Source organism: Emydura macquarii, unplaced genomic scaffold (assembly GCF_026122565.2).
Source record: "Emydura macquarii macquarii isolate MOO-44397 ecotype Brisbane River unplaced genomic scaffold, CSIRO-AGI_Emac_v2 contig_2897, whole genome shotgun sequence".
Classification (NCBI taxonomy): domain Eukaryota; kingdom Metazoa; phylum Chordata; order Testudines; family Chelidae; genus Emydura; species Emydura macquarii.
In genome coordinates this window covers 53,464,104-53,487,895 of record NW_027133034.1, presented here as the reverse complement: position 1 = coordinate 53,487,895, position 23,792 = coordinate 53,464,104, and the positions used below count along the sequence as shown (strand labels likewise).

Sequence of the window (23,792 nt, the reverse complement as noted above, 5' to 3'; positions counted from 1 at the left end):
TTCTGAGCATAATAGAGTATAGGTTTAGTTTAGTTTACATTTATCTTTAAGTCAGGGCGTAAAGAATAATACTGTATCCAATTAAAACTGCAGAGGGAATTTAGATAGGCAAAATATATCTGATGAGAGTTGATACCCTTGAAAAGGTCCCACAAGATCATTCATGAGAGCAAATTATCAAGAACTTTAGTTTTATGTCTCGTCTAAAAGATTCCAACATTGGTTCAGTACTGCCAGGGAGGGAAGATTGCTTCCTAATGAATCAACACAGCTTCTTGGGTTTTCCTTGTGAGGGGATCACATTCTGAGGTGGTATGGCAGCAGGCAAGTAAAGGTGCATTTTTCTGTGTCTCTTGGTGATAGATAATTAATAGAGGAAGTATACAACCAAAGTTATGAGAACACATTTTTTACCTGCCCAACCATGTTCAACCCTGACAGAGCTGACAGAGGTAGTCCTGAAGGCAGGACTATCATTGTATGGCAATTCATTTACAAGTCACTGTGGACTCTACAGAAAAATACAGAGCTTGTGTACAACTAACTGAACATCTGATTGAGTTGTGGGACAAACCCACTTGAAAATTTCACACTATAAATATGCTATTTCCATGTAACTTTCTTACAGAACCATTCATGTTAGTTTGTAAATACTATCTGAATTGATGGTGATTTAACTTTCCAAAGAGATGAGTGTGTTGAATGTATGTGGCTCTGGAGAACACAGTGCAATATTTGTTGATATATATCAGATCATTCACTGTAAATATGATAGGGCTCCTAAAGCAGTAACAGCCATGTTCTACTGCAACACTTAAATTATGCTGTTGTCCGTTACTGAAAGGCTTTGGGTGAAACTTGATGGGATAGAAAAGAGAAAGGGATACAAAAATCTTGGTTTAAAAAAAAATAAATTTAGAATGCGACCTCAGCAGTGTGAAGAGGGAACCCCTAAGCATTGAAAATAATGTTCATTTTGTAACATTCACACATGCATTTCACCACTAGCTACCTTATTAACCAAAAATATTATTTTAAATGAAGTAAAATTTCATTACACTGCCAAATGTGACACTTTCATTTGTGTGTGTATCACAATTGGGTTTGGTTTTTTTTTAAATGTTTTACCTTGAGAAAGCAAAGGTTGAAACATAAGAGAGATGTTCCCTAACCATCATTCTAAATTTTATGTCCACATTTTCTGGTAGATGGATTTTGACTATTAATTTGGTTTTGTATGTTTTCTCTGTGTGATATTTGTGCATTATTAGATGACTAGACTGGCCAAGGCAGATCTGTTACACTTGCCTGAGTTAGGCATTGTTTGCCATGCCACTAAACCTGCCGTCAAGTGAAACCTTCATGGGGGAAATGAGATCGAAGTCTGGCCTGCTGAAGATGGACGCCCTGTCTCTGTTTTTATTGTTTTATTTTGCTTTCCTTTCCTTTTTTTTTTTATTTTGTCCCTTTTTTTGTTTTGTTTTTGCTGAATCTCTTTCACTTCTACTTGTGAACTGGTTCTTCAGTTCTGTAAAAATGGTGTTTCATAAAGGGTTCAGGATGTTTCATTTTAAAGTTGACTTTCTGAAGCTGTTTATGAGGGTGGTGGATGGAATACAGAATGTAGAATTAGGTCAGCTAAATTCTCTGTTGTAAAGTAGGGATAAACAGTGCATTAGAAACAAGTTTAGGTATCTTTAGTCAACTCTGACAGGAAGATAGGTATATGATGTCTGAAGACTAAAATAGTGATAAAGGTATTTCAGCTCTCAGATACGTGTGTTCCTTCTTAGACTACTTTTTCATAAGTACATGTCTCAAAGAAAATTTCAGCTGGCTTTTTTAATGACTTCTTTTTTGAGAATCTAGCTTTTACCAAAGTCATGGATCTTAATCAGTCTGTTTCCCATGATTAGAAGGACATTTTTATTTTAAGCCGTATAACCAGCACAGCGCAAGATTTTTGTATTCGTTTTTAATATGAAGGAATTATAAGATATCTATTTTGAAATGACTCTTGAGAAAATTTGGAACATTCCAGAATTTTTATTCACTGTGGGTGAAAACCTAACTCCATTGAAGTTAATGCTGGTTAGTGTAAATGGATTCTGAGGCTTTTGATGGGAGAGTGTTTTGTGAGGTATGTCTTTTAACATTGCAATCTGTGGGAGGATGGAAACAACTTTTTTTTGTTTTGTTTTTTTTATTGCACCTTTTCAAACCAGAATGGCATTTTCATTTAGATGCAACGGAAAGGGATTTTCTCAGAAATGGTTTCATCCATAAATTTGTATTTCCCAGTGATTAAACATAGTAGGAAAATAATTTATTATTTTAATCTTCAGATAAGATATGAGCATAAAGTGTCTCTGATTAAATATACTTGTTCATCACTGAAGCTGTTTTTTTAATATCATCCAGCAGTTTTTAGTACAAAACACAAATAAATGGATTCCTTCTGAACACTAGTATGAGGATGAAATCTTGTGACTAATAGACGATAATTTTACTGATATCTGGCCTAGTTGTCATTTATATTAAGGCCACTTTGTATTGCTCTGGCAAGCCATGTCTCTGCTACAGAGCCTATGTTAGCAAAGCTATGGTGGCATACCCCTGTAGTGATCTTGCAGTGCACACTGACAGAAGGAGTTTTTCTCCTGGTGTTAAGAGCTCCACCTCCTCCAATGACATTCTAACAAAAGCATGCTCCTGTCAGCATAGCTGCATCTACACTGGGGTTTTTGATGGTATACCTGTGTCACTAGGGAATGTGCGTTTTTCACACTCCTGACTGACATAACTATGCCAGTTTAAGTTTTTAAGTGTCGATCAAGCCACTGTGTAAAGTGTTTTAAAAGTAATTTACATCCCACTTAAAAGGTCTCTTTGGAATGCTAGAACAGTGTAAAGGAGCCTTGATGTAAATGAGAATCATATCTGTAATTTATTACTGAACACCAAAAGGTCATTAAAATCATTTTAAGGCAGTGGCATAAATTGAAATAAGTCAGGAATTTGAGCCATAAAGTTGAAGTGATATACTTTTTAAATAAATACATATCTTTGGTGACATTTTAAAGCATTTCAACTTTTAGGGGTTGACTTCACCCATCCCACAGCAATATGCATTAAGAAAGACATGCCAGCCTTAAACTTGAATGTCTTAACAGATGTCAGATTATGTAATAGCCTAAATATAGATTATATTTTTTGTTGGTTTGTATTCCTTTTTTTTTTTTTATAAAAAAGATAAAGGAAGGTAATAAAATATATATATTTACTGAAGAACATAACCGGTTCCTTTGGAGTTCTTTAGATTATTTAACATTAAAAATCAATTTTTCAGCTTTAGAGTTCATTTGAAAAAAATGGAAAACAGATTTTTTTGCGGGAAATTTCTGAACTGTTTCCACTTTTCGAGATTCTAAATTGATTTGTTTCCACAGCATTTTAGTATGTGAAATTGTTGTTGAATATTTCTGAGCATGTGTTCAATTAAAAAAATCAATAAAAATATTGACGAAACATCTGCAAAACCCAGAAACTTCTGTAGATGTTCATAATTTTTCTTGAAAAGATCTTTGAGAAAAAACAATGGTGGTTTTTTTTTTGTTTTTGTTTTTTTGTTTTTTTACGTAGTTGAGAGACCAAAACTATTGGGAAAATGTCAATAAAAATTTACAATTTAAAAATGTAGGTTATCCATCTTGCAGACTGCTATAATAGTTTATCTTATGCAGTCATGAGTCAGCAAGTTACTTTAGCATGTGCCTCACTTTGAGTGTCTGAATAGTTGGTGGTATTATTCTTATGCTTGAAGTCTAGCACATGCTTAAGTATCTTTTTGAACTGCTGACCCTCATTCAGCTAAGTATTTAAGCATGTCCCTAACTCAATCCCTATTCAGTAGAGCACTTTAGCATGTTAGGCATATGCTTAAATGCTTGCAGAACTGGAATAGATTTAAGTGCATGCTTAAATTAGGCATGTGCTTGCATTGTAGGGCCTGAATTAGAATGTAACGTTATTATCAGAGGCCCCGTATCATTCCTGTAGATGGATCCACCCATGTAAAGTCCCATTGACTCTATGGGATTTTATACAGGTGCAAGTGTAAACACAGGAGGTTATCTCTGCAGAATTAGGGCCTTATTGATCTATAATATGGATCTTCATGATTTAGTTCATGTTTCAACAGCATTTTAAAAACATAAGTTATGATTTTCCAAAAGTCAAGTATGTAATTGCCTAATTTGCACGCACAGTTACCGTGGTTATGTATTTAAATATTTGTTTAGCTACATAACTGACAATTTGTGCAAGCATATACCTGCTTCTCATGAGCAGTCACGCAAATTAGGCATTATAACTTCACATGCTATTGCATGTCTAACTTTAAAATGAGGCCTGTAAAGCACTGTGTTCATGCTAAATATAATGATTTTGGCTTTAAATCAGGCATGTTTTTAAAAAGTTATGGAAGCTGCTGTTAATTTTCAAACACTAATAATTTGATTTTATTTTTCTCTTTTAGATAGCAAAATGGCTTGGTCTATTACTCATTATGGGCCAAAGTTTCACAATGTATTTAAAAGTAAAATAGCTGTGTGTAATAAGAGTGCAATACATTCCAGATGAAATTGTGCCTTTATTTCTTTCATTCCTCCTCTATTCACATACAAATTGATTTTATTTAGATTTATTTTCTTTTGGACAAAGCAACTCAAATCCACTTCAGAACTGCAAATTGTGGTGCATATTTTCAAAACGTTCTTTTAGTCAAATAACTCCCATGGGCTTTAATGGGAATTGCACTGCCAAAACTTTGCATAGTGCTTTGAAAATTTACCCCATATTTTACTTTTAAACCAGGAGTCTTTTTAGTATGTATTCATTATAAACTCCTGAAGTTAGCGATTTGTAATGAAAATGTATGTGCAAATTGAAGTTGTACCGGAAGAATACTGTTATAGTTTTTATATTTTTTTAAAAGCAAAGATTTATTTAAAGTTCATTATTGTAGAAAAGCCATTAACACCCTAAAATACATGAGGTAATGTATGAGGTCTGTTTTATGGTTACTTTGGCAATTAGGAGCAGATTAGGAAATCCTTATTTAGTGTGATTAGGAATTTTCTGGCAGTTTTTGTGTTCATTGTTTAGATTTCGTGGTGATTTAATTCCCCTAAAGTCTCTTGTAGTCAAAGTCTCAATTACATTGAGACGACCTAGAAAGAGAACCAGCGCAGGGTTCTTTTTTCCCTTTTCCTGTTGACTCCACTGGCAGTAGAGAGTCTGTGGGAGGTCACTGGTAACTTTATTTTATTTATTTATTTATTACCCAAAGCAGGTAGCAGCCACAGAAGAAATGGAACAGATTTCAATTAGCACATACTTTTTTTTTTTTTTTTTTTTTTTGACTAATTTGGTTATTTGCCATTTCTGGGGATTAAACTTTAAAAAATGTTCTTCTTTTCTGTATCTGATGTTCTGTGTGCTATTAGTGATGCAGCCTACACGAACGGTTGTCATGTGTAACACAACTTTCGATCACCGCGAAAACACCGCCCTGGGAAAGCGTCCATGCTTGATATCGTTTGGTTCATGAACATTAAGTTTCCAGTACAGGTGACCCATAGCTCAAAGTGTTAAATAATTGTCTACATTATTCAGTTTTTAAAATAATAATCCATTAATGAGATTGCTAGTCTTTGAAGTTTTGCTCACTTTTGTTTTTCCTAGTAGAGCAGGGTAAAAGGAAAAACTTAAGTTCTTATTTGTTTCTTTCTAAGGATCTGGTAGATAGATTCAATTTTCTTTACTATATTTTTTTAAGTACAAGGGTAAATTGTAAAATCATAGAAAGAATAACGTTGGTTTGGTGTTCCAACTCTCTCTAACACTTGCATTTGCTTCTCCAGGTAAAATCCCAGATGAAGCTAAAGCCCTCTCTTTATTGGCTCCTGCTCCTACTATGACAAGCTTGATGCCTGGTGCAGGGTTACTTCCTATACCCACACCAGCTCCTCTGACGACAGTGAGTAAAATTTAATCTCTTTGGCTTGGAGTTAAACTGTTCTGTTTTTTTCTAGCTCAATACTTCAGCTCAATCAAGAAGTCTCCCTTTCTGGGTTGAGAGAAAAGGAAAAGCCCAGTCCCGTGACATCACACCATACTTACTAAGTCAGGGAAGACACTAAATCCCTCTGTCTTGATTTTTCTCAAGATGTCAGGCTAGAGTATGGTCGGCACATTCACTCCATTTTTTTTTTTAATTTCAGTTTCCTATTCTGCAACATACTAGGCTAGATTCTGCCTTTGATTATGTCCATCTTAGTTGAATGGGTGTAGGCGGGGCAAAACCTGACCCAATGCATATACCACCCATTGCTCCTCTACCCCAAATAATAATAAAGTTTAAAATACTAGAGTTAAACACATTCAATCCTTTGGAAGGCTAGAATGCCACATTTGGAATGCTCAAGCACTCTCCCTCCAGTGACTGGGCCTGTGCATGTTTGCCTCAAAATGCTATCACTGCAAAAAGAATGGAGGCTTTTAAATTCTTTAGCTTCTACTTATTGCCCATTCAACTCCCCTTCTGTTTCTGCTAACACTTTCTGGCAACAGCAGGCTACCATCCCCTTTCCCTCTCCACCAGGAATGGCAGAATAAGCAGACCTTCCTCCAACAAAACTGGGCTTTATGGGTCTTCCCTCTGTTTCTCTGTCATCAGCCCCATGTTATTTGAGGAAATGGGGCCTTGAGCTGCTGACCTTGCTGCAGCTCTGCATTCATCAGTACTGTTATCGGCACCATCCTAGATTTCTGCATTCGTGCATTTGACAGCACCACTACAGATGCTGGCAACAACAATGTGCCCATGAATGGCTCCTCAGCAAACTCTGTTACTGGCATCATTTCCAATACCTTCAGCTTCTTGGTTTGATATTGATCAACCCCCTAGAAGAAATGAACATTCTAAGGTCTCCTTCACATACAAAATGGCATAAGAAAAGCAGGCTTGGCTAAGGGCTCAGGCAATAGTTTCTGAAACACTGGAAAGAAAGTACCCTTTTCTTCCTTCTGGTAAGCATTATTCCTTTTCTGAATATGATTTCTGCTCTCTTAGTCCTTCTGCACAATGTGAATATTCATATTGAAGCAGTAATCTCCAAGCCACTAGTTAGACACATAAAATAGATTCCTACTGACCTTCTGCAAACTAACATGCACAGTATGATACCACTCACTCTAATAGTTGTATAAGGAATACTTAGTTGTATTACAAATCTTCCTTCTAAAAAGAAAAGACAAAATTCCTGCAAAATTATCAATAGTTCTTCCCTTTGTAATTTTCTGTAGACAGTACTCATCCTGGTGGACATGCCAGAGAAATTCATTAGTTAAGGATGTTGTTACTGACACTTCATCCCCTTGTGCCCATAAATGCCCCTGCTCCAGCCATAAATAATCCACTGTTTGGATTTTGAACCAGATGAATCTAATCATTTAGAGCAAATTACCTCCATTTGTTATAAATCATCTTCAGGAAGTTAACTATTTGGTTTATCTGTGTCCTAGGACTTTAGCCAGGAGAAAATACTCAACCTTCAGCCTTTTTAATAATTTTTTATAATCTTTGCCCAATTCTACTCTCAGAATTTTCTGTGATTAAAGTAATTCAGGAAGAATTGCAAAAGGCATGTTAAGCAGTACACTGTTGGAGCCTTAAATAAATTCAGGTACTCATTTTTATAGCAATGATAGACTAGAGCTAGTGCTTATAGACTGTTGAGGAGTTATGACATTTGTTATAAACTCTTCTTCAGTAGCAGGGAACTTGCTTTGTTCTTTGTGGAGAAAATAACACTTAGAGTTGGACTCCACTGGTCAACTGTTTTTACTAACTACATTGTATTATGGGATCTGTCATGTGAGAGATCACTTCCATGTTTTGGAAAGTGAAGGTGGTATTCCACTCCGATGCTGCAGAAAATGATTGACTATTTTTGTGAGGAGAAGTTTTTATAATTTAATTTATAGTTGAAGATGGTGAGGTGGTAAATGCAAATTTTGTCCAGAGGATGTGGCTTGCATAATTTGTATGCCTTTTCCACTTCTCTTATTCAGTTAAAAGCTTATCTAACCTATCCGCTGGATGGATGGATGTAGTTTGTTTAGAAAATGTGCAGTTTAGAAAAGTAAACATAGCTATCAAAACCAAGAAATTTCTAGCCCCTTGTTTCAGACTTTGCAGATTTCAGCCTTATTCAGCATCTTCCCTTGTCATCCAAGCTAAGCAAGGTAAATGTTTCCCAGTCAGAGATTTTTTCCCCCCAGCCTACAAATTCTTTTAAAAAGCCAAATAGGCAATCATTTGTGAAATCTTTGTTTGTCATTCTGTTGCATGTTAATAAGGGACATAAGGTGAAAAAATGAGGTACAGTATTTTGTGGAGGATTTTAACTCTCTTCAAAGACATCTAATGTTTCTGTTACTGGGAAATAGCTTTCTCCAGTATATAGTGAGTTCCTGGTGACAAGGATGTAATGGGTTGCACTAAGTCACGATTCAGTAGTGTGATGAGTCCTCCAGAGCCAATCGGAGTTGAAGGTGTGCTCAGCACTTTGCAGGATTAGGTCTTTAGAGGTATCTGGCATATTAGATAATAGGTTTGGATCCACTTTAATTTCCCCATAGATGGATGGATGTAAATGTGGATGTTTTAACACATTTCTCATCAGCACCAACTTGGTGGTTGTGTTGTTTCACTTTTAAAGATTTGTTATTAATACTGTCAATGTATGTTTGGGAAGCCAGATTTGCTATAAATATCGCTAAGGTATTTTCAGACTCATACGGGAGAAAACCATTATTCTGAGCATTTTCATTTCTGGTAGCTTTCAGATTAAAGTGAAAAAGGTTTCCAGTCCCCAAAAGTGTATTTATTTTTCCATTGCATGTTCAAATTAGATCATAACGCATATGGTATCACCATAAAATATTGACCTTATTTAAATGTCAGTAAAGGACTGGTAGCTGGACTTGTGTAAAACATTTGATATTTGATGTTTGTTTAGAAAAACCTTTATTCCTTATGGATTCTCCAGAAGATAAAAGGAGTGAATACAAAGCCAACATGAGCTTCTGTTCGGCAATGAATACTTTATGGCACTAGAAGAAAGAGGGTGAAATTTGGTGCCAGTGAAAAAAACCTGGCGAATCATTAAGTTTAAACTGAAGCTCATGATTTCCATTTTGGAATTAGGAAAGTAGGGATTTATACATGATTTTAGAAAATACCTCATCTTTCTATTTTGAAAGGAGGTTAAAAAAAAGGAGCAGTTGTGGAGTAAAAACTATTTGTGTTTACAACTTCAGTTATCAACTAGTATTTCAGTGTTACTAGTTAAAAAGAAACAGAAGTTTATAACTCCTGAAGATTTGGAAATAAGTCTAGAAGCCTGAAGTGGCGAGATGCCATTTGTTTTTTCTCATCTCTGGTTCAGGAGCTGTAGTTGGGAAAAACTTAAATGGTCATGAGAATGTTTTGTAGTACTCTAAGAACAGATACTTAGTCCTGGAAGCTCAGAATACAGAAGATTTTAAAAATCACATTATTCTGATTACTGTCTTACTTATTCCTCTTCAGTTGTGGCATGATTTTGACAGCTGTTATCTTGAAGAACTGCTAGCTATTGGAATAAATGCTTTATAGTAGGAAATTCTCAACTTTTTCATAGCATGCACTACATCTTAATGGAGAGTGTTTTTGGTGGACCATCTCCTCACACTTTTCCAATCACAGTCCTATATAACATACAATTGTGCAGCATACTTAGATGGAACGGTAGTATTAGGAAAGTCTTAGGTACTTGAATTGTTTTTAAAGTAATTAGCGTTTTGGCTGTTTTGGAAAAATAAGTAATTATCTCCTGGTATTTGTTTCGTTTCTTTCTGTCATCTGTCTTGTTCCCCACTTTTTCCCACATTCAGTTACATGTGTTTCTCATTTGCCTGATCGTCTTCTCCCTTTATGTGTGCTTCGCTACTGCCTGCTCCTCTTTGTTACATATGATGCCTGACCGTTTAGTTCACTTCTCTGCTCCCCTGCAGTCTGGTCCTCTGTTTCCAGAGATACACAGCCTGGTGGTCTTCCTCCCCACCTGCCTGTTTCTTTCTTCCCTGAACATTTTTCACCTGGTGAAGGGCTCCCTGCATCTCTTATGCTAGTGAACAGCAGTTCAGTTCCCTGAGAGTACTTGCTCTTTCCATTCCTTACGTTGCAGTAATCCTGGCACCTCTTTGTTTTTACACACTTGGACCCATGTAGAAACAATTGGAAATGGGACCATGTTACTTACCATCCCTATGTCGCCTACCAGGTAGTGCTCTATGATCCACACTTTAAGAATTGCTGCATTATGATTTTGAGTGATAGAATTCCAGGTTTTCCACCAGCATAAGGAATATGCAAATCCAGCAATTATCAAGATACTTATTAAAATCACTTTGGAATTCAGTTGTGTGTATGTATGTAAGTAATTATTGAATTATGTGATTTTTAAAACCTAATGTCTCTGTCTACCAGGGATAGAAACAACTGTTACGTACTAGCTATGGAATTCTACTTTCCAGTGATACGCAGCGTTCATTTACGTCTCTAGTGATATACAAAATCTATCACTGGCCCCCAAGACTAATGACACTTCTGTAGTTCTGGACCAGGACTGAATAAGAGAGAGCTAGACCTCAGCCAGTTTAGATCCCCCTCTGAGCTTTCACATTAGCAGAGGGTCCAAGCTAGAAAAGCTTTAGGCTGAGATTTTAAAGCCATGTAGGGGATTTGGATGCCCATTTTCCTCTAAAATTAAGGAGAACTGAGTGTCCAGTTATTCCCATTAGGTTTCCCATGGCGCCTTGAAACATTGCAGCCAAAGCATTTAATCATAAGAAGCTCTTTTGTTGTGCAGGATTAGTCTTTCCTCCCCCAATTTGTCAATTTTTGTATTAATCTGAGAAAAAGACTTAAATCCAAGCACTTGTTTCGCAGAAGAAAATGAAGACTGATCTCTTTCTCTAGAACATAAGACTTGGAAGGGAGTGATGTCATTCTTGGCAGCATAGTTGTGGTATTCTTGTTTATTGTCTCATGCTAGGAAAGTGCAGTAGACACAAAGTAGAAATTTGCCTTTGCCCTAGATGCTAATTCTATGTTTATTTTTTTAATATCATTGGCATATATGTTCATATTTTATATTCTGCAGGGGAATTTTGTAGTTGGTTTCTGTTTGATTATGAGATTGCATCACTAGCCATAGAGCTCAAATAAGATGGTGGCTGGCCATATTTGGAACATTTAATATATGAGAGGCTAGATTTGGGGGATAGAATCTTTTTTTTAAGGTGAGGGTTTAACTTGTAAAAATATTGTCTCTCAAAAAGTATTGTCTCTGTATATACTGAATTTGTATTTTGTTTTTTACTCAAATGTACTTGGGATAAATGCCTTGCTGGGGGACACAATCTCATGATTGTTTATAAATCGGATTCTGTTTTTTCAGCTTAGTGTTTCACTTGGCACGTTGGGAGCAATACCAGCAGCAGCATTGGACCCTAATATCACAGCACTTGGAGAAATACCACAGCCACCAATTATGGGAAATGTGGATCCTTCCAAAATCGATGAAATTAGGAGAACGGTCTATGTTGGAAATCTGAATTCTCAGGTACCTTCCTTTTTCGTCACATTTGAAATATTAAAGGAAGATGTAGTTTTTAGCCCATGTCACTAGGATTTATAACAGATTTGAAAAGACCCACGTGTGCATAATGAGTTTGTCCAACATAGTAAAAATAGGAGATAATACAAACAAATAAAAGAAGATGCTTTTGTGGTTATTAGTTGTGTAGTGAATGCTGGTTGGGAAAGGGAGGGGAGGAGAAGAAATACTACTTCACAGATTATGTTCACTTGTAGAGTTCACTGCTGCAAAAGTTCACTGCTGCAAACAAATATTATAGATTTGGATGGCTTTATCACTGTGTGCACTGAAATGATGATTGAATATTCTGCATCAGAGTATAATAAACTGATCACTTCAGGGATTATGAAAGAATTCATGTCATTCCCCTAATGCATGTGTACATTGCTCTGTAGGTTAGGTGCATTGGAGGAAGGAATTTACTTTCTTCTCAATTATGAAGAATTGGCCATCATAGGAGGCTGGTTGTGGTGGACTAGTAGTATAATCTAGTATGGAGAGTTCACTGTATCCCTAACAGGGAAACAAAGTCCTCTTCCTTTAATGGTCAGTTATTTATCAGAGGGTTATTTAACTATGAAAATGCTACTCAATCAAGAGTAAATAAAGTGGCTTTAGTTTTGTTTGCCCAACTATATACCTAAGTAGAAAGATCCTACAGTGATTATTTTGATGCATTGTAATCAGTATATGTAATACAAGTGAAGTTGTTCAATTTGAAATATAAAAAAAATCCTTTTTAATTGATAACGTCAAATGAACTACCCTGAAAAAATGCATATCCATATAGAAATACATTTATAATTCACAGGTATGATGAATATAGTCATGCAAATCCACAGATATCTGCTTTATATCCAGAGACCATTTTTTGCAGATGGTGGATCAGATGTGGCTCTCAAAGGCAGGGAATCAGCTGTCTGTAGCTCATAGCCTTTAAGGCGGCTTCCCTGCCTTTGAGATCCAGGGGTGAGGGCTGGCCACCAATCAGCTGTTTGGTAGGCCCCACCAGTCAGCTGTTCGGCAGCTGCCTAGAGGAGCTGTTGGCCGCTGATCAGCAGTGGCGGGTTGACAGCAGCAGAGCCCAGAGTTGCAGGTGCCATTTGGGTGCAGATGCTGTAGAAGAGAGAGACTGGATGGCAGGTTGGATGTAAATTGATTCTCGCAGATGCAGATCGGATGCGGATCCACGTTTTTGTATCCCCACAGGGCTCTAATGATAAGTTCAGGGCTTGCAGTTATGCTTTCCTTCATTTCTACAGGCAGTTGGAGGGGTGGGGGTTGGTGAGGATAAGCATTTTCACCTCTCATGTAGAATAGTTCCAGAGGGGTAGCCGTGTTAGTCTGTATACAGCAAAAACAACGAGAGTTCAGTAACTACATCTGAAGAAGAGAGCTGAAGTCTCTCGAAAGCTTATGTCTGCAAATATTAAATTTGCCACAGAACTCTCGTTATTTTCACCTCTCCTTTCCTTAATGAGTATAATTTGTTGAGTTAACATAACTCTGTTAAAATGATTCATCCAGGAACATCTTGCTTTTCTTTCAATAATATATAATTTCCAAACACCACCCTTTCAAAATCTCTATGTATTAGTATCGCCATTTTAAATAGAAGTAGAGTTTCTAGATCCCTCTTCTAATTTGGCTTGTTTCCAAATAACTTATTCGGGGAAGGAAGGAAATGTAAAAGTTTTGGTTTATGTTGCCTTTGACTAATGAAATCTTTTTTCTAATATCTGAAGTTCTTAGGTTACCTGATATGTTGGATTTTTTTTTCATTACATATTTTACTTCAGCTGAGCTTTTTGACTCTTTCTAGACTACAACAGCAGATCAGCTGCTTGAATTTTTTAAACAAGTTGGAGAAGTGAAGTTTGTGCGAATGGCAGGTGATGAGACACAACCAACACGGTTTGCTTTTGTGGAATTCGCAGACCAAAATTCTGTACCTCGTGCTCTTGCCTTTAATGGAGTTATGTTTGGAGACAGACCACTGAAGTAAGAAATTAAACATAAAATATCCAAATGAATTCAGAACAGAAGATTTCTCAGTATCTCTTTAAATATGTCTGTATATACAAATACATACTTTAAATACATCTGCAGGGGTCTGCCATACAAAGCAGTTTGCAAGGCCTGTATTAGCAGACTGCTGCATCCTGATTGCTGCATTCTGCATCCTTTGATATCTGATATTTTACATTTTCAGGACTGAAAGTGACTTTCCCTGGATAACGGTATAGCGTAGAGTAGAGAAGCCTATATTCATATTTAATCTCTAAGGGTGAAATCCATCACAGTGTAGATGGCCTGCAGAAGGCCCTGTGATCTAATTAAGCCCTGAATATGGTGCTTATGTGCTAAATACATTTAACCTTTTAATTTAAAAAAAAAAGTTAAATTCTTACTCTTGCATTGTTTGAAAATATGCTTGTATGCCACACAAATATGGACACCGCCATGGTGTATTAATTATTTTGTTCAAGACAAAAAGGTTTTAAGCAATAAAAAATTGGTATTATATATAAATGCTTAGATAGTATTGGTGATTATAAGGGGAAAAATCTACAGACATGCTACTTTTGGATAGGGTGCAATGTGTATTTATCTTGATTTTTTTTTTTTTTTGTATTAATGGCTAGTTTACAAAAAGTGTGCACATGCATAAATTTAAATATAGATGTGTTCCTTACTTCAGAATAAATCACTCCAATAATGCAATAGTGAAGCCTCCTGAAATGACTCCACAAGCTGCTGCCAAGGAACTGGAAGAAGTGATGAAGAGAGTAAGGGAAGCCCAGTCTTTCATATCTGCGGCTATTGAGCCAGGTAAGACCATTACATTTGCTAGCAAGGATGAAACAAGTATATCTCTATCTGTGTATCTTGACATGCATTTATAGAGCATTTTCAGACAGAGAAAGGGCTCCCCCAAGATGAGCAATGTATTTGGTAAAAGTTGAATAATCAAAATTATTTTCTTACGTGACAAACCAGTGGAATCCAGGTTTCTTTTCAAATTTGTTTTGACCTATTTTATTTTCAGAGGTTTGTTCAATGAATGCTGTTAATAGCTTAAAAATTGTGAAGTCAGTACTTTAATAATGCTTAATGCTAGTGCTCTTTATGGTCAAAGTACTTTACAGACATTAAATTGTACACTCCATCAATAGCTTGTTGTCCCCTACTTGTCATTAAACAAATTCATATTCTTTTTTTTTTTTTTTTTAAACTTGTAATTTAAGATAACAATAAAGATTGTTCTTAGACCTTTGAAATGTTTCATTATCATTAACAAACCTAGACACTGCATAATTATCTGCCCCAGACAAAACTGGAAGAAAAGACATGCTAAAATTTTCTAGTAATTTCTTTAATACTTTAATAATACACATTTAGGACCTGATTCGGTGCCCATCAAAGTCAATGGGAAACTTTCCATTTACTCCAGGGGTTTTGATCATGCCTATACTTAACTCTCCAGAGCGTTGGAAGGATTAAGTAGTTAATATTTATATAGTGCTTTGAAAGTATAAAGTACTTTAAGTGCTGAGTATTATTTAAAATTTTGTTCAAGTTTCAGAATTTCTACTCTCTGAATTGTCTATTCTCAGAAGTTAATTTTTTCTCCAGAAAAAGTAATTTCTATAATTGAATAAGCCAAGACGAGAACATGTTGTAATCTTGTGCATTGTGGCAGCAACATAAATCCCATTCCTTACTCAGCTAGCTGTTTATAATTATCTGGTTTATGTGTACTGCTGCAGGATGGCTGCACTCAACGAGTATATGCAATGACTTTCTTGGATGTTTCTGAAGGATTTTTGCAAGGAAGGAAGATGTGCAAAGAGTAGGCCCATTGCACTATATGTGGTACATTCCACTTGTGCCAGATTGTTAACTGGGATCTTTAAATGTTCTGAGCTTACACTGCAAAGTGGTTTTTTCCTCTCAGAGTCTGGAAAGAGCAGTGAAAGAAAAGGCGGTCGATCTCGTTCCCATTCTCGTTCAGAATCCAGGTCTAGTTCAAAATCCCGATCTAGAAGGAAAAGATCACACTCAAAACGCAGGTGAGAATGCTTTCCATTTTGCACTAAGAGATCATACTATATTTCTTGCCGGCAGTAGCTATTGCGATTTTCTTTGAGTTTCCTGAGTCAAGAATCACTGGGAGAAATTTACTGAACTACCTGATAGTGTGACTGGACCAGAATAAGAACTTTCTGTGTTTCAGTCCCCAAAACTAGATAACCATCATGGAAAAGCTATTTTGGGATAGTGTTGAAAAAATACAGGATTAATTTCAGTTAGTTACAGCAGACTGGAAGATAAAATGCTCACATTTTAGTAGCTTGATTTTGTTTAATTTTGAAAGGTCTGGATTTCAAAATGTGATACAATTAATTGTGCTCTGCTGTTGGACAATGTAATTAGATTTTTTTTTCCTGTTGATGGCCTGGATTATTTGATGGTTTGGTAGCTTTTGCCAGTATGATACTCCTAGCGTCCCAAAATTATAAACATTATTTCACAGACTCAGTGTGAAAATGCATGTGATGTTTGAATTAACTATAGCATACTGTGGTGATGTAGTTAGAATTTTAGAAACAAAATCCCACCACCACCAATTTTGGCTAAATTTTTTCATAGTTAAATCCCACAACTTTGGTCTGAGAATTTGTTTTGATTTTTAATGTTTGTCATTTGATGAGGTTCTAAATTCAAAGTTATCTAAACATAGAAGAAAAGTTGTCTGTGAACGCAAAAGTGACCTACACATTTTTTACCCATAAATAAGAAGAGTAAATTCCTGTTATGTCAATTTTGGAATGTCTCCTGAAATCAGAATTCCTATTCTCTGAAACTTAGAAATACCTCCATAGCCATTTGGATAATCAAAGTTATGTACCAACTATCTCAATAGCAAAAGAGTGAGAGAAATTTAGCATAGGAGTGAAATGTAAAATAATTTAAAAAAAAAAAAAAAATAGTAATTTCCTCAATATTGTATCAGCAGTTGTGTTATACCCCTGAATGTATTGTCCTGTGATATGGCAACTACCAGTTGATGGACAGTGTAGGTGACCCATAGGGGACTCACCATATCCATCTACTATCAAAGAGAAGTAATTTGCTCAATTGCTGAAGGGTTGGCTTTAGTTTTACATACGTTGTTCCAGGAGTTTGTTACCAGAGAATGTGTTCTGTGATGTTACAAGATTGGAGAATTATTTTTTTTACAATCAGTTATTAGCTAAATGCTTCCCTATCCCTTGCCTGTTTGGAACATTCAGCACATCATTAGACAACTTTTCCTCCTTAGGAAAGCTTTACATGTCACACAATACCATTTTCAGATTCTTTTGTCTATGGATAACTCAGAACTGACTATGCTTTAAGAGCCAAATTCTCACTTGCCTGCTTCAAAACCAGAATGAGGTAAAGAAATGTGAATATGATGCTTTGCATAGATGGATTTACTTTGCAGTCAGTTCTGGGCGCTTATTGAACTAAAGATCATTCTGACCCTACCAGTGAGTCAACAGCATCTTCAGAATAAGCCTCCCTCAGTCATTTCCTGCTTTTTGGTCGTTTATCATTCCTTGAGTTCCTTTCATCTCAAATTCATTCTTCTCTTCTGCAGACTAAATAAACCCAGGTCCCTCAGCCTCTCCTTGTAAGTCATGTGCTCCAGCCTCCTAATCATTTTTGTTTCCCGCCGCTGGACTTTCCAATTTGTCCACATCCTTTCTGTAGTGGGGGGCCCAAAACTGGACACAGTACTCCAAATGAGGCCTCACCAATGCTGAATAGAGGAGAATAATCACTTCCCTTGATCTGCTGGCAGTGCTCCTACTAATGCAGCCCTATATGCCATTAGCCTTCTTGGCAATAAGGGCACACTGTTGACTCATATCCAGCTTCTTGTCCACTGTAACCCCCAGGTCCTTTTCTGCTGAACTGCTGTCTAGCTAGTTGGTCCCCAGTCTGTAGTAGTGTGTGGGATTCTTCCATCCTGAGTGCAGGACTCTGCACTTGTCCTTGTTGAACCTCGTCAGATTTCTTTTGGCCCAATCCTCCAGTTTGTTTAGATCCTTCTGTATCCTACCCCTGCCCTCCAGTGTGTCTACCACTCCCCTCAGTTTAGTGTTGTCTGCAAACTTGCTGAGGGTGCAATCCACCCCATCTTCCAGATCATTAATGAAGATGTTGAACAAAACCACATTTTTACTTGTGATTTGACATTCAGTAAATGCATACACCATATATGAATGTTATCTACATAGACTGAGGATATGTTTATACTGATGGTGGCAAACTCGCTGCCGACAGATTGATCTTTCTGGATCGATTGAGCGGTCAGTGTAGACCCGCTCAATCGATCAGGAAGTCGACTGAGTAAAACCACCCCCTCAAGTAGTGTAGCGCTGTGTCAATGGGAACACAGTTACCGTCGGTGTAGTGCAGTGAAGACAGCGCGCAGAAGGGAAACACAGCAGTCGACGGGAGTTACGCAAACTACTTTGTGTAGTTTGCGTAACTCCCGTCAACTGCCGCCGAATCTCCAGGTAAGTGTAGACCAGGGCTAAGAGAGAATATTGGCATATAGTGATACGGTGTAAAGGATTTATCAATATGGATTTGAGATGACCATGTTACTCCCAAGTGCAAAGCCACAGATAGGTTGGGCAGATAATCCAAAATGAGGGCTATTACAGCTTCTTGTGTCATACCATCGTGTGTTTTGGATCTGCCATATTTTACAGAGAAACCACTTGAGAGGTTTCAGAGAGTTTTTAAAGGTATGTAGTAATAAGGCTGGACAGCCAAGCTTGATAAAACCTGTAAAGCCAAAATGCTTAGGTTACCATGAGTCAACTGAACAGAATTTGGAGGGAGGAGGGAATTGTAACTAATTTTTAGAGGATAGTAAAAGTTATTATCTATAATAAAGATAAAAGAAAGTGCTGTTTCCATCAGTATGTGTGTATTTCATTTTTTACTAGTCCTGATGGTGCAACATATAGGACCTTAAATTTGTTACTGGTCCAAGAGTGAATATTACCTTTCCTGTACCTCATCCTAGAAGTAACTTTGGAGTGAAATACCACATGTATGAGAGAGAATGCAGATTTTTTTTTTTTTTTTTTTTTAAACAGCCCATTCAGAGATTTGAAATATTCGGTAGTCCCAGAAGAAGGTGAAGGTGGAGAAAGTATAGAGAGGATGAGGATGTTGAACACAAGAGAAGAAAAGAAGGATAGAAGATGAGGGTAGAGTAGGAGGGATGGAAGAAGACAAAATAACATAAGAGAAAAAGGGAGAGAATGGAAAGAAAAAAGAAGTTAAATATTTACCCAACATATATAGGTGATACTGAAAAAGACAAAAGATAAGATTCATGGTGGTAGAAAGGGAAAAATAAAGTTAAGGAAGTTAAAAGAGAAAAGAACAAATGCAAGGGAGAGAAAATTTTATCTAATAAATACAGTTTATGCAAAATGATACAGTTGTATTTAAAGGGATGGGAGTGCGAAATGGGTGGGTATAGAAATTCACCTACAACCAATACTACCTGGCTGTCTCTTCCCCCACCTGATCTTTATGTTGAATAACATTCTTCTGTATTTCTGCACCCCATTTTTTTCTATGATTATACCTATACAGAGTGAGACCATTACTGGAAGACTATGTCCAGCTCTGATCTCTCCATTTAAAAAAAAAACAAACAACAAATTGTTTGGAAAAGAGCTTTGGAAAAGAGCTAAACAAATGGTGTGAGGTCTGGAAAACCTACATTACATTGGGAGACTTAAAAAGCTCAATTTGATTTGCTTATTCAAGAGAAGGTTAAGAAGTGATTGATAATGGCACCTTTAATTGGAACTTCTTACTTAAGGAGATAGTGGATTCTCAATTGCTTGAGGTCTTTTAAATCAAGACTGGATGTTTTTCTAAAAGATAGAACCAGAAGTTAGGAACTTAGATGCAGAAATTGCTGGGTGAAATTCTGTGGCCTGTGTTATGTAAGAGGTCAATCCTTTTTGGGTGTAGAAATGCAAAAGTTAAGATTGTCTGTCCATGCATTGAATGATGAGGATAAGAATGTTGAACGGCTGTCTCATTTACTGAGCAGAGTCCATCCTGTGTACTAAGACTGGTCCTTTGGAAAAGTCATGTATAATCTTACAGTTAAAAACAGCATCATAATGCGTATGCACAGTCTATCAGAATTAAGGTTACAACCTCAATTCTGGCATTTCCTAATTTCAGTGATAGTCTCTTAATATGGAGTTTATTTGCATGTGTATATATAAGGAGTACATGATGAGTGTTGTTATAAAGCTTTTATTGTTCTGAGTATGGGATGGCCACAGAGTAAAGAGAGTTGTTTTTGTTTGTTTGTTTTTTTTAAAGTCTAAATTAATTTTTCAGAATTCTCCAAAGCATTGAAAAATAGTTCCCTGTAGCATATGGCATATACAGAATAGATCAGGGTATTGTGTAGTATAAGGTTGTATTGGCTTTCGTATGGGTGGAACGGCATAACTCACTTGTGGCTTTGCCACTCCTTAGTAGTGCATTCATCCCAATGTCTCTGATAAAACTACCATGAATTCTCTCTATATACATTGTGTGTGTGTGTGTGTGTGTGTGTGTGTGTGTGTGTGTGTGTGTGTGTGTGTTTGTTTGTTTGTTTCCCCCCTCCCCCACTCTTGCATGTTTATGCAGTAGACCTCAGAGTTATGAACACCTGAGTTAAGAACTGACTTGTCAACCCCACACCTCATTTGGAAACAGAAGTACGCAATCAGACAGCAGAGACCAAAAAATAAATAAAAAAAGAAGCAAATAACTGTACTGTGCAGTTCTGTGCAGTACTGTGTTAAATGTAAACTAATTTTAGAAAAAGGAAAAGTGTCAAATCTTTTTTTTTTGTTTGTAATTTAAGGAAACAGTTTCTGTGCTTGCTTCATTTAAATTAAGATGGTTAAAAGCAGCATTTTTCTTCTGCATAGTAAAGTTTCAAAGCTGTGTTAAGTCAATGTACAGTTGTTTTCTTTTGAAAGAACAGCCACAATGTTTTGTTCTGACTTACGAACATTTTAGAATTATGAACAGCCTCCGTTCCCTAGATGATCGTAACTGAGGTTTTACTGTACATTGAAATAGACACAGGTGAAACTATGCATATTTGAATCTTAAATAGCAAGTTAAAGGTACATTAATTTTACTGTACAATTATAGTCCCTGATCCTTCTGTCAGCTAGCACCATCATTAAAAAAAGAGAGAGGAAAGAAATGCAAGAGAAAATGTTAATACAGTGTTAAATTTAATAATTGAAATACACAGAATCAGAAGATCGAAAATCCTGGCATGCCAAATTGTGTGTGTGTGTGTGTATACACAAAGGTATAGATTTAATAGCAGTATATGGTAAAATTAAATTTTGTATATTGTAAAACTGTGTTTACAGTAAAATTCAACTAGCACAATCATATTTTTACCACAGAAGTAATTGAGTATGTTAACTGAGCAGGCTTAATTTCTATATTGCATGGCAACAACATGGACCAATTAGTGCAAATTTAATTTTGTATTAAATTTCACACCCTCCTTGGAATGGTAACTTGATGCATTAATATTTTAGAGTATATTCAAGAAGGTTAAGTTGCTTTCTGATTCATAACTCTGCTTTTCCTAACTTCTCTGTGTATTAATTCTTTGCTAGATATTGTAGTAACATAGTTTTTTAAACGGTATATTGTTTAGGCTCTCCCACCTCTTTCAAATCAAATTTTAAATGTGGAGAAAAAAATCACTGGGATTAGGTGTAATAATTAGACAAAATAATTTCCATGGTTTATGAATTTTTTCAATTAAGTTTCTTTTCTGAAGTTTCATGGTTAAATGTATTTATTCTCTGATATTGTTTGCTGCAGGAGTAGATCACACAATAGATCACTCTCTAGTCAGAAGGGTAGTCGTAGATCCAAAAGTCCTCCGAAAAAACGTTCAAAATCTAAGGAAAGGCGGAAGACAAGAAGTCGTTCTCGTTCCCGGTGAGCATTCTTTGCTAACAGTTGGTGTTACTCTTCGTATTATCTAGTTCAATCTCTAAGCTCATCTGTAAGCTATTCTGTCTTGAATTTTCAGGCTATTTCTATTTTATAACTTTTGTGATATCAGTTGCCGGGCTGTAGAAATGTGGCAATTTGTATGGTTTTTGAAATAATGTTTATTTCCCCAAGAAGAAAACCATATAAAATAAAAACTATGGTCAAAAATTTCAGACTGGGGTCCCTAAATTTAGGTGCTGAGCTTCCTCAACTTCCACTGAAGTCAGTGGTCACTATAATTCAGCATAATTGAAAATAAGGTGATTTTTAGTTAAATGCCACACTTCAGGTAACCAAGCTTGAAATTTTTAGTGTAAGTGACGAATTCAGTCCTTGTGTAAGTGGGCAAATTCTATCACTCAAAAGTCGTTGCACTGCTTAGACCAGGGTTGAATTTGGTCCCAAATCAGGAAATAGTCATCCACCATTTCAGTCTTTATGTATATGTGTGCTTTTTTAGCTCTCCCTTTTTTCTGGTTATTACAGGTTACTTGTTTTCCCTCCTATAAATAAAACTATATATCTTCATGTTATGAAGTGTTTACTTGTTACTAGTCTAATCCAAATACACTCATTCATTTTCAGTCCTTTTGACTGTCTAGTTTTGCCAACTACAGAATTCCATCAAGCTAATTCTTCATCGCATTGAACCATAGCCTAATTCTCATACACAGGCAATCCATCACTCTGGGGTGGACTACTGAATGTTCACATCCACAGGTACTCATGAAGGCAGTTTACTGTATAGACATTTTGGCACCAAAATGTACTTTAGTGTTCTGCCTCCATCTGGCAATAGCATCTCTCCATACTCTACCTCATGCATTTAGGGGGGCTTCAGACTTGGCTCCTGTGGGTAATTTGGCCTCTTATTCTCTCCCATGATGCACACTCTTCCTCCAGCATGTCACAGAACATTACGCCTCATTAGTGGAATAGGTTGGGCCTGATTCATCAATGATTAGTCCCTTCTGGCCACAGGGAGTTGGCTCTCCCCTGCTCTTGACCTGTTCAGCCTTTCAGGATGGTATGTCCCATCAATGGGAGCAGTAGTTTTCACTGGGCTCCTCTTAAAAGGTGTCCCTACCCAGAGTCTTTGACCATTGTACTTTGATCATCTGAAGATCTATACCTTGGAGATATCAAAAGAGATTTGACCAAACACTGATTCTGGTAGAGAAAGATAAGAACTGTGCATCATGTGGCTGGAATTTGTGTGAAGGGGATTCTTCCCGCATTTATGAGCCTCCTATAGTAAGACCCCTACTGGTGGCCAAAACAGCTTCATCTTTCCCAACCAATCTGGATATCCTAGGCTTCACAAACCTACTACTGGCCTCCCCTCTTACTGTGATTTCTTCTGGCATTTATCCTCAAGAGATACTTACTTATCCTGTGATTTCAGTGTACTTGATATGAGATATTTATGCCTTGCCTCTGTCTGTAGACATGGCAATCACATAAGCTTTTCACTGGGTCTATCTTTGAAAGGATCATCCCAAGTGAAGCCCGAGCCAAGAGAAACCTTCAGATTTCATCTGACTCATAAACAAAAAACCCCAAAACAAAACCAACCAACCCTGTCATATGGAGCAATTGCTTCCAAAAGCTCAGTGGCTAAAAGATTGGAACATTTTTCTGAAAAGTGATTATGATGCCTTTTCAGCAACCTCTGGTCTGAGCTGACCACTCCTCACCAGAGACCTTCTGATGCAGAGACCATTTTAACAAGACATGGACAAGTTCTGGTTGTCAGGGTAGAACTAGAGAGGATGAATCTGAGACGCTGGGTAATGTAAGGAAATGATTGATTGATGTATTCCTCCAATCCAGGAAGGACTGTTTGTGTCAGGCCTACTACTGCATCTGACTTATCTTCAAAAATTGGTGTGTTGA

General features: G+C 36.7%; 1 protein-coding gene across 7 annotated transcripts in view; it reads left to right on the top strand.

The window, feature by feature from the left end:
- SREK1 (splicing regulatory glutamic acid and lysine rich protein 1) overlaps window positions 1-23,792 on the top strand; it is a 53,213-nt gene that overhangs the window by 10,687 nt on the left and 18,734 nt on the right. For 3 of the 7 annotated variants that reach the window (XM_067568969.1, XM_067568965.1, XM_067568966.1), the window contains exons 3-8: window positions 5,925-6,040; window positions 11,571-11,735; window positions 13,594-13,772; window positions 14,455-14,603; window positions 15,730-15,844; window positions 21,720-21,839. In XM_067568969.1, coding sequence (XP_067425070.1) covers window positions 5,925-6,040; window positions 11,571-11,735; window positions 13,594-13,772; window positions 14,455-14,603; window positions 15,730-15,844; window positions 21,720-21,839 — 844 coding nt within the window. Of the gene's footprint in view, window positions 1-3,676; window positions 5,632-5,924; window positions 6,041-11,570; window positions 11,736-13,593; window positions 13,773-14,454; window positions 14,604-15,729; window positions 15,845-21,719; window positions 21,840-23,792 lie in introns of those variants that run through there. The other 4 variants (XM_067568967.1, XM_067568968.1, XM_067568971.1 and 1 more) reach the window with 3 other exon arrangements.